Consider the following 12,357-nt stretch of genomic DNA (forward strand, 5'->3'; position numbering starts at 1 on the left):
ATGGTTTGTTAATTTTAAACTTTCTTTTTGTTAAAAGGCAAGCTGGGGTTAGTCAGACCCCTACCAGTTATACAATAATACCATTGTGTTTCGAATCAGCAACGTCCCAACACAACACAAGGTGACGTGCACTAGCTGCTCCTACCAGGCAAGCGCAGCACCGTTGGACCGGTGGAGCCACGCTAACTTAAAAAACAAGCAGTCCCTTCATTTGATTTACCGACAAAGAGGTGAAAAGCTACCGACACTGAAGCTTTTTAACCACCCAACCTACCAACTATTTTTATCAAACTAAAAACCACAGCCACACAAGCTAAATTCCAGGGCATTCAAGACAACAGCCACACAAGCTAATGTCCAAAATCACATGATTGTCGACTCGGTTTCAAACTTAAAGGACGTAGATCGCGGAACAGATTGTTTAATCACTAATTCACCATGCACTATCAAAAAACAATTACATCCAAACCATAAAAATATAGACATCACTAACGAGTCACTTTCAGACCTAATGACCTTCCCTTGACCCACTAAACACCAACAAACCTCGATTCGAGACACCAAGGAGACTAAAAAAAAGAACCAGATGAATACTTTTTGGTTTTTTGAAAGGCAAGCTAGGGTTAGGCAGGCTTCTATCAGATATCTCTTAAGCCCTATGTGGCAGAGGGATTCGAACATGGGGCTTCAGCTTGGCACAGAACCAAATGAATACTTACAAAAAGAAAAATGGCAAAAGCAAAAAAATAAAAGTTCCCTGCCCAAGCGGGTAATCCTCAGGTGGGATCACCGACATCCAAGCTGTTACGGGACCCCACACCCAGTGAGAGTCGAACCTGAGACAAAATGTCAGCACCTTCTTCCCAAGCGTGACACCACCTGAACGGGTGTTCCTAACCTAGCCTACTAAGTCCTTCAGCCGGACCTAGGCCCACAGAGCCCTAGCCTTAGGAAAGGGCTGCCGGATTCATGCGACACTCGCTGCCCCGATTCTTTCTGAATAATCACTGGTGGGGCAGATGGCGGTGAGGAGGACGTGGACGAGCATGAGGTCGACGAAGTACTGGTGTCCGATCTGCCCGCGCCACCGGCTCTTGGATGGAGCCCGGCCGTAGTGCGGCCCATCGCTGCAGTTGTTGTCGTAGTGCCAGGGGAACGTCATGTCGAAGGCATCCACCACCTTGCCGACCAGCCCCCTCCTCCGGAAACCCTCCACCACCATCCTGTTGTATACCTCCATCTTGTGGGGGTTGTGCGCCAGCGCCCTCGCGTATCCGGCGACCGCCACCGTCGTCCGGTACACCATCTCCGGTCTCCTCGTCGGGTCCCCCGCCAACACGCCGTCCCAGAACTCGGCCGCTCGGACGACGCTCTCCGCAAACTCCCTCGCGGTCCGGAAACCGACCCCATCGTGCAGACCCGAGTTCATCACCATCACGTCCGGGAGGGTACCCCCGCGGAAGTACGACCGGAGGAGGTCGCGGTACTCCGGGTGGTCCAGAGATTTCAGACCCTCGAAGTTCATCGACACGTTCGAGTGGCCGTTGAACACGCTGGTTATGCGGACCCACTGACCCGGGTTGGACGGGTTCCGGTATGTCTCGTCGAAGCTGCGGGGGACGACATCGACGGACCGGACACCGAGGATGAAGTTGAGGAGGTTGCGGATGGTGTCCACGTGGTTGGAGTCGCCCCAGAAGAAAAGCCACCGGCTCGAGACGCAGCGCCAAGCCCGGTCCGGTTCGAAGATCCGAAAAGCGCAGTGGGCCGAGTAGACCCACCCGTTGCTCTCCAGAGCGCCTAGGGCGCCCAAGCACCAGGGCGACCGGCACGGGTAGTCGAGCGGGAGGCAGATGAACCGGCCTGATTCGTCTATGCCGCACGTATCGTTCCGGGCGTGGCGGGTCCACCGGCCGGACCAGGCGTCGCGCTCGAAGTCGGAGGGTTTGCACAGCCGGAGCTCCATCGGGGAAGGGGTGCTCTCTACTGCGGTGAACCGGACGGTGGCGTTTATCAGCAGGCGGTCGTGGAAGAACCGGTTCGGGTGGAACTTCGTCCCCTCGTAGCTCCGGAAGAGTAAGCGGATGCTGAGCGCGTAGTCACCGAGGAAGTCCGGGTGGACCTGGACGGAGAGGGTGTAGGTCCCGTCCCCGTGGTCCGTCATGACCGGCCGGGATTTCCACGACTCGCCGGAGAGGTCGACCTCGAAGAAGTCCCCTCCGGCGCACCGGGGGCTTCCGTCCTCGGCGTAGGTCCGGACGAGGATTCGGTGGATCTTTCCGGCGGGCAGCTCCGGCGACCCGGCGTCCAGCCAGGCGACGGAAACCCTCGCTGTCTTCGCCCTCTGGCACGGGTCCCTGGCCGCGCGGCCGAGCGTCTCGACGGCCCTCGCTGTGAAGTTCGGCTCGAGAGGGGCGGAGATCCACGGGACGTCGCCGGTGTCGTCTTTTGTCGGGTTCCGGTAATGGGTGAACATCGAGCCGGGGAAGCCCCGGCGGTGCATCAGCAACGCTCGGATGCCGTTGTCGACGCCTGAGCTGTCGGATATCCAGACGAGGACAATGCACATGAAGATTGCTGCCGTGAATGTCGGCAACCGGATGGTTTTTCCTGTCACCGGATAGAATCCCTTGCCGGACATGCTTCTCTGAGATCCTGCTGCTGGTTTTGGAGGGGACGGTCTCTATGTATATTCACAGTAGCATTCTTACCCTGTCCCCTGAACCCAAAAAATTGAAAGAGAGTCTGGCATTCAGATCAATATAGCTCTACCATAGTCTCCAGAAAACTAAAGATCAAATCATATTAAAAAAATAACATCACAGAGATGGTATAGTTGTATAACTGGTAGGGGTCTGCCTAACCACAGCTTGCCTTTCAAAAAAAAAAAAATCATCACAGAGAGAGATCAAAGCACGTAGCTAAAAATTCTCTTGTGTGCGCAAAGCCACAAAGGAATCGCCTGCAATCCACCATTCACATAATCGAAGTGAAACGAAGGAAACTCTAGTCACAAGAAGACAAGAGCATACTCTAGGCACAATAATCTGGAAGTCTAATCTACATTGAAGCAAACAAGAGGATAAAAGAGAAAGAAGAAGCAAAGGGAATTGAACCCTTATCTGATTATCCGAATCCAAACGGATTCAGATAAGAAAGAAATGATCAGAGAAATCCCCAATTCTGGAAAAAGGGGGATTACCATCAAGAACACGAAAATGGGTTGATGGGGGATCGACAAAACGACCCAGAATGCCCCGCAAAATAGAGGGAATGAGCAAGAAAAGACGAAGAAGGAGAGGAGAGGGGAAGAAGCGAAAATGCAGAGGGATTCTGTTGTTACCTTGTGGATAGGGGAGGGTGATGCGGGCGGTGGTGATGGAGGCGAGGAGGAGGAGGAGGGTGGAGGGCCAGGAGAGGATGAGGGCGATGATGATCTTTATGGGAGAATGGAGTAAAAATAGTTAAGCGACAAGTTAGGGAGGCTACTATGTAAAAGTTAAAAACTAAGGTAGTTTTCTGATATAAACTCCCCTTTTACCTCAAATTTCATGTCAGTTACTCTCTGTCTTTTTTTCTTCGTTTAATTTTTTGACATAAGACAAGGTTTTTCTGAATGCACATATATATATAAGGTTAATATTGGCTACCAACGAAGGTACAAAATTAATGATTAGAAATTACTTTTAAAAAAAAAAATAACTTTTTTTAGATCAAATATTACAGTCTACATCCATAGCTTGTTTTAAGTATAGGCATGTTTTACTAGAAAACTTATTTTGAATCCTGTGATTATGTAAGTAATTATGTTTTTAAAGGGATCCAAAAATTCTTGATCCACAATGTGTCAAAATTTGATAACTCAAAAGATTACATTTTTACTTCAGAAAAGCATGATCCTAAGCTTGATGCTTAGCAAACAAACCATGCTGAACACATCTATGTGGTTAGATTGAATCGATACAACTTGCACTTTTGATTTCAAGCTCATTAATCTTGTATCTTCATTAGTAGCCAATATTTACCTATATATATACTCAATAATTTTGTAAATATTCAAGCATAAAAAATAGCATTTCTTAATCCTATTACAATGATCCAATAGTTGATTCCTAGCAAATGGATCATGCCCAATGCATTTGCAAGGTTAGATTTTTAAAAAACCTATGAAAATATCAGTTCATACTAGTAAATATATTTCAGTTTTGGTGTATATATATATATATATATATATATATATATATATTGAACAGTTATTATTCAAGGTATTGAACCAGCAATGTCCCACCACAAGGAGACGTGCACCGACAGTTCCTACTAACCATGCCCCAGTTGGTGAAATCAAATATTAGTTAAACGGGATTAGGCTTCGGATTCAGACTTGGATGGTAAAAAGCTCACGTTGGATACAGTTTTTGCATGTAATCTGATTCAGATACCTGCTAAATTTAGATACCAAATCAGATTGGGTACCAAAAAATCAAAACATGCATCTGATTGTATTTGTATACGATTTTGGCTTACCAAATTCAACTAAATGTAGACAGTATAAACATAATTTAAGAAAAAATATTTTATCTATCACGCCTCGCATTGGTAAAACCCTTGAGGTCCCCCCCCCCCATTACATGTTATGAACTTATGTCACTGAAAATGACTAAAATGGGTCCTGGTTTTGACCCATATCCAAAAAAGTAGTTCATAATGAAGCTGATGGACCCGTTTTTTCAACATGATAACCATTTATCAGAGGATTTTGTATGACGGTTTTATTTGTTAACTGGATTCGAACTTTATTGTGAGACTTGAGTCAGATATGGGTCTAAAACTAGAATCAATCTTCAAAATCAAATGCTAAACCGAATGTCTCATATTTTTGTATATATATATATATATATATAAGTTTAGGTTAGACCTTTAACGTATATATATATATATATATGGGCTTATTCGGTTCCAAGTTAGAATTGAACAAATTTTAGAAGGTACTGATGAAATTTCATGAAAAAAACAGGACTGTATTAGGAAATTAGGTAAAAGTTATTAATCACGATTTTTACTGAGAAACCTGTCCTGGTCTGCACTGGCTCAGGTTGTTGTCCATGTCGGCATAAAACTCGGAGGGCTTACCCTCGACCTCAAGAAGTCACTAAGCTTTACATAGGGAGGTGATGCCTATGAGATTTGATCATAGACAGCCCATCAAAGAGTCTAGGCCCCCATCCTACTACGCCGAACCCCTAAGGTCAGTTATTAATCATGATTATTTGATCATATTAATACATCTTAGGATGCTGACATGATCCACTTTAAGCAATTGTTATGTGGGTCATAATTTATTGCAGTTGGTGTGCACTACCAATTTGTTTGGGTACAACTTATATAGATCTCAATCTTGTGATTAATTTTAATAAAATATCTTTGAAGATATTATTAAAAACCAGCAGCTATGACTAAGAGAAATCATCATACAGAAAAAAGAAAGAAAATTTTTAATAAAATATCAAGCACCCACTATCTCCATTACAGTCATGGAATGTCATATTTACCTAATATTCTTACCCCTTTCTCTCTCTCCCCGCCTTGCCTCATTTGAACCGGGGATAGAGGACATGAAACAGGCAGGGATGGAGGTTAAAATCAAAACCCGTACAGGGATAGCGGTGGGGATGGACTAACACTTTTCCCCGCCCCTCCACGTCCCAGTCTCCAATCCCTGCCTTGCCCCGCCCCGCCCCATCTCCGATCCTTCTTTAGGGATGGCAGTGGACCGAGGGGAAAGGAGGGCCCCGCCCGGCCTTGCCCCGTTTGGACCAGGGATGGAGGACATGGAACGGGGATGGAAGGCAGGATTTTGAGACAGGGCGGGGATGGAGACCTTGTCCCCTGCCTCCGCCCCGGTCCATTGCCATCCCTAGTCAAATTAAGTTATGTAATTATATTGTAATTATTTAATAATTAAAGACATTTTTAGCAGCATTTTTTTGTTTAGCTAATCAGATATGGATAAATAAATGGGAGTAAAGCATAAATGGTAAGATGGATATCAGATAAAACTTGGTTCATTCACGTCCTATATTTAGTTGTAGAATTAAGATTAAGATCTTACATATCTTGTGACACAAGATATTAAAGGACTTAAGTGGTTAGACTTTTTTTATTTGAATTCAGATTTACATTAAGGTTTTCTGTTGGAACTATATTTTTATCCACATTGATATTTTCTTAGACGGTGCAATTTTGCAATTAAATTAAATAAAGCCTAATCTGGTTTCAGGTTTATAGAATGAGTTTGGTTTGCAATGGGTATCTTAGGATCCAAAATGTATTTTCTAATTATTAAAAATCCAAAAAAGTTAGAGGAGATCTACCCATGGGGTCATCCAACTTACTCTCATGCATAATAACTGTGATGCATGGTTGGCATAATAAATTGCCTTTATTTACAGCCAAAAATAATTTTTATTGTTGAAGAAAAGCTAGAAAAATGAAGGAAAGCTGCTTTAGAAAATCAGATCAATGGTTGAGCATCTTATAATCTTAATTGAACATGATTTTATTAGGGTTTTAGCATTTTTTGAATATATCATCGTGATATCCCAACAATTTCATGCTATGCATGATTGATAATTCGTGATTATGATACCTATCTGCGATTAGGGACATCAACAGGTTGGACCTAAGCCAAATCATGCAGTCTAGACCCAGATCCGATGTTGAGGGTGAGAGATCCGACTAGACCTGGTTACTAGTTATCCAAGACCAGATCCAAGCCCTAGTTTGGATGGCATAGTCCAAACCTTGTAAAAGTTTTATTTACTATATATCCTAAATTTGGAAATTTTTATATCCTAGTTAACTGGAGTTATAATGGTGAGCCCAGGTCTGGTTCGACAATTTATATATAAAGCAGGGATGGGTCCATATACTATTTGGATTTTGTGGCTCTGTCTCAGTTATCTAATCACGCCCACTACATTAAGCCAAGACCCTGTTCATTGGATCCAATCCAGGTTGCCATTAGGTCATACCCGTTCCATTGATATCCCTTTTTGTAACGATGAAAACAAAGATTGTTTATACTGGAAACCACTCATAGAGTTGCAAGCCCTAATCAGATCAAGAAAATAGAACATTTTTTTTATTTTTAACCCCAAGAAACCGCACCCGGCGCGAAGACCTGGTCACGCTGGCTCAGCCTGCCATAGGTCATCGTGCCGGCAGCGTAAAACTTCAAGGCTAGAACATGAATTTGGCAAAACCAGATACAGTATTTTCTCATATGTAAATAGAACTTGGATCTTCAAACTGGGCAAATGTGTGTCTCAACCTGGATTAGACAAAACCAGCTTACATCTAATTAAGTCTTTGATGTTCGCTTCTAGAAGCCAAATTATAACTAGCTTAAGATAATTTGTTTTTTCAAATTTTGTGGATGAGTGATACTAAAATTGTTAGAAGACTATTATTTATTTGAGATACTCTTTTAATTTGAAATGCTCATTGTATTTCAGCAAAAATGTTATTTCTATAAGACATTCTTTTTCTTTGTTTCTCTTTAGTTTTTCTTCTTACCTCTTATCATGAATTAATATAAATTTTCTGTTTATTATAATTATATTTAATTTTTCTTATTAGTGCATGTCCCTTGGATGGACACACCTAATTCACCCTCAAGTAACCTTAGGGTATGTTTGAATCACTGTCCCCCGACCAAAATGGGATGAAATGAATGCGGGGAACGGTAATTTCAACAAATGTTGGATGCGGTAGACGCTTGGAACGGTGTCTGCCGCATCCTTAAAAATGTGTTATTTTTGTAACACCCTTCCCTTTGTTACAAAAAGAACAAGACGCGGGGAACACGTTCAAAACAAAAAGTCGGGGATAGGGGTATCCCAACTCTCTCTCTCTCTCTCTCTCTCTCTCTCTCTCTCTCTCTCTCTCTCTCTCTCTCTCTCTCTCTCTCTCTCTCTCTCCTTTGCAGCCAGGGAAACATTGATGCTGAGGATGAGGATGCCGTTGAGGCGACGTAAGGCCAGCGAAGTTCTTTCTTCCTCTTCTCTTCTTTCTTTTTTCTTCTTCTTTTATTTCAGTTTGAATCAAATTTATTTTTAGGGCATTTTTAAGTTTTCATAAGTGAGGGTTTTCTTAGATTAAGGGTTTTTGTTTGATTTTCATAGATCGGGTTTTTATTTGATTTTATTGATTAGGGTTTATTATTCTTCATTAGGTTTTTGTTTTCATTGATTTGGGTTTCTTCTTCTTCATTCTTCCTCCATCAAACAACAGATATTTGTTGGACTTGGAATATAAAGAACGGAACAAACAAAACCAATGTTGTGTTCCGCTATTCATTTTGTTCAATCTTTGGACAAGCAATCAAACAACCCCTTATGTGATAATTTACATCAGCGGATATTTCTTGGACTTGGAATAAAAAGAACGGAACAAACAAAACCAATGTTGTGTTCCGTATGTTCATTTAGTTCAATCTTTAGACAAGCCATCAAACAACCCCTCATGTGATAATTCACATCAGGGAATTTTTTCAAAAACACACTTAAAGTTTGACAATAATAAAAAACACACCTAAGTTATCTCTATTGACAAAAATATACCTAAATTTAGAAAATTTTACATATAGGTGCTTATGAAAACAATTATGTTTAACCACTTATTGTTTCAACAAATTGCTCAAATGACCGCCTATGTCACTTTTCTTGTTCAAATTATTTATTTGTCCTTAATGTGACAACAGATAGTTAGCAAAGACCTCATCAAGGAACCCACATCGAAAATCGGCAGTGGCGGAGCCAGGGGTGGGCATGGGTGGGCGGTCGCCCACCCCAGAATTAGAAACCGAGTCGAAATATGATAAAACTCGGGTCTTCTTCTTCATTCCGCACGATTTGGTGGTTGCATTCTTTCCTTGCGAATGCGTGTCGAAGAAGATCAGAGCAGAGTGGTGCAGGAGTGGAGATCAAGCCTCCCTGCGATACAGAGTACCCTATGGCACCCAGACGCATGAGACGGTGGACATGGGATGGAGCCAGCCGAGGGAGTTGCTCTGCCTCATGCTGTGGCGAGGACCGTCCCCTCCGAGAGGGAGCTGAGGAGGCACCTCAGTTGGAAGACCTTCGGCTTGCTGCTGGATCACCACCGAGAAGGAGGTGGCTCAACTACCGAAACAGGCTTTTGATCTCGATCTATGATCTTCACCACCACGGAGGCTCCGAGCCATTGCGTCACCGATAGAGGTTGATCATCACCACCCGAAGTCTGCCCACCCAACGAAAAACTTCTGGCTCCGCCACTAAAAACCGGGTCTGCCTCCTTGCAAGATAAAACTCCGGGTTGGTGACAGGGCAACCCAACCTTCAGAGACCCAACCATGTAAAAGCAACAGCTGCCCAGCTGCCCCATGTGACAGCCGGGTTCCATCCTGAACCTCATGAGGATCTGGATCATGGTGGATCCTAATATGATGCTTGTTGGATCATGGTGGATCCTAATATGATGCTGGTAGCCTTAAGCTATGCACTCTTTCTGAATTAATAAAGTATAGTTTACTCTTTTCTTCAATAAAAAAATTATGATGCTGATAGTTTCACCCTGCGATTGGATGATGATCCAAACAATTTGATGCTGATGTGTTGAGATTGAGAAAATCAAGGGCAAATAGGTACACAAAACCAACCACCAAGATGGCATCCCATGTGGTAAGCGGAGTCCTGTGTCAAGCTGAAGGCCCAGGATCGAATCCCACTGCCACATGGGGTTGTTGTTGTTCTGGTAGGGGTCAGCTTAACCCCAGCTTGCCTTTAAAAAAAAAGAACACAAAACCTTAATATTGGGCACGTTGCTTGGCGACCAACGAAAATCATTCTCACAATGGTGAGAAAATGATTCTCATTAATTTGCCTCATTTCTCATATGCAAGCAAACGTGTGAAAATGCAGCAATTAGATTCGATATCACATTTGGGGCCATTTTACTCACGTTTCATGCGATTCCACCCTGTGATTTAGAATCACATGATTCAGAATCATACGAGATGGAATCACATGTGATTTTTCTTTTTTGGGGGAGGGGGAGGAGGGATAACAATCACATGCGATTTCAAATCACATGAATGGAAGCAAAGATCTAAGTTACATGAAGTCAATACATAGCAGTTTTTTTATTGAATTTGGGATCTAAACTTTACACATTAAATCCTATTCCAAACCCAAAATAAACCAAATGATGGAAATTTAAATATGGCTCCAGATCATTCATATATATATATATATATATATATATATATGTATATATATATAGAGAGAGAGAAAGAAATGGGTCGATGCTAAACCCATTTGGTGCTAAATAGGTTTTTTGGGCTTTTTTCGTTTTATTTTTAAACTCTAACCGTACAGATGTGATCTATGTAGTTGATTTTATAGGGATCAACTCTTGAAGTGTTTGATTCCAACACATGGGTGGGATTTTATAAAGTTCAAAAAATCAAGGGCCCTAAATCTTTGTAAATTTTCGAGGCTCCAAACATCATTTTTTTTCATCGAAAACACATGGTGTAGGTATGAATTCTTAGTAAATCGGCAATGCCCAATGCATTTATAGGGTCAGAACCGCATAAAAAGCACCGGAGAAGCTGAAAAACCCTTTTAGGGTGTGGTTTAGCATGAAATGGTTTGACTCATTACTTATATATATATATATATATATATATATATATATATATATATATATATATATATATATATATATATATATATATATATATATTGACATGCTAAAAACAGGATGCCCAAAAAAAAAAGTTATATACAAAAGGTGCAAGATCCAACTTGACCTGGATGGATGGAGACACAGCGCTGGCAGAAAATATCAATCTAAACCCTAAACCAGTCTGACCATGTAAGTCTGGATATGATCAGATAGACACATTTAAGTCCTACTTAATTTAAGGTCCACATCCAGAAGTAATGTATAAGATTCAGATCAAATGTCCGAACAGAAACAATCTACCTGGCTTTCTTACAATAATGATGAAGGAAAAATTTTTGGTCGCTAATTTTTCTGCTAATTTCAATTTTACGTCACTAGCTTTCTCTAACTAATCCATCGCAAATTTGTGACAGAAATAATTCATCACAAATTTCTGTCGCTAATTAAAGTTTTTCTTATAGTGAGTCTCCATATCTCTACATCTGGCTTAGGTTTGGCCCATTGACAGTCCTAAACACAACCGGACCCGTATTCTTTATAATTCTTTCATTTTGTCCATGGCTGCCAACAGGTTGGATATCAGACCCATTGGACGGCACCCAAGAGTCCACCCAACCAGTATGTAGTCAAGTAACAAAGAGTCCTGTATGCGTCTGTGAAAAGGTAACTTGTCTCTCTTTTTTTCCTTTTTTTGTTGGCTGTTTTGTACTGGACATTGATTGAATTGACTAATAATTAATGAGAAAAAAGTAATTTCTCCAAGGCCAAAAGAGTAGCAAAATATGCTTTGGTCTAATGGTTACTCATTAATTAATTAATCTTTATAGGGAATAATTCGATTTTTCTTTTACATTCTTCAATAAATTACTAGATCAATGGCCCGTCCTCACAGATGGGGAAATTAAAAAAAAAAAAAAACCTTCAATTCAAATCAAGAAGGTGATAATAGGATCACTTACCTAGAAGAAGAGCACACCCTCCCTTAATTAATGGTCGTCTCAAAAAAGCCTCCTCCTTCTGACTCGAGACATGAAATCCATAATAACAGTAATTCATCATAGGTATGATCTTTATATAAGTAGGATTTGGAAGGAGCCTAACGAATCACATGTTTAATGGATTTTGAAAATTAATTGTTTTTTACTAAGTCTAAACATCATGTCGATTTGTTTATTATTTTTTTTTCATCTTTTATGGATCAGTCATTATGTAATTCACTATAGGACATATTGTTCAAATAGACAAAGCTCGTAAAAGAAAATTGTGATATCGATTTGCAACTATTACTTAAATCAATATCAAATTGTAAATCAATTTGTATTTATGAAGTTACCTCGATTTATAAAGGCAAATCGCAATAGAATATTCAAACAAATTTGGTGGGATGGGATATATTCGATTAAGAGGATGAGTTTAGGTGTGGAAGTGATTGAATTGGGTTGGTTGTGAGACCCATTTAGATCTCATCAAATCCAAACCCAAACTAAACTATTATATATATATATATATATATATATATTAAATTTATTTGGGTCTCACATTCTATTTATTTAAGTAGGATCAATTTGGAATTTAGATAGATTCAAAACTTATTATATTCTAGTGAAATTAGTTTCATTTAGATCA

The 12,357-nt window shown here is 41.1% G+C and overlaps 1 protein-coding gene across 1 annotated transcript; it reads right to left on the reverse strand.

Moving 5' to 3' along the window:
* Nucleotides 1–420: 420 nt before the first annotated feature.
* On the reverse strand, nt 421–2,776 carry LOC149837155 (uncharacterized). The gene has a single exon (XM_090007263.1). It carries the CDS (start codon nt 2,639–2,641, stop codon nt 968–970), a length of 1,674 nt encoding a protein of 557 aa, XP_089863389.1. The 5' UTR covers nt 2,642–2,776; the 3' UTR covers nt 421–967.
* Between the last annotated feature and the right edge of the window lie 9,581 nt (nt 2,777–12,357).

The sequence above is a fragment of the Nuphar pumila genome, chromosome 5 (genome assembly GCF_984573655.1).
Source record: "Nuphar pumila chromosome 5, dmNupPumi1.hap1.1, whole genome shotgun sequence".
In the NCBI taxonomy this organism is placed as follows: Eukaryota; Viridiplantae; Streptophyta; class Magnoliopsida; order Nymphaeales; family Nymphaeaceae; genus Nuphar; species Nuphar pumila.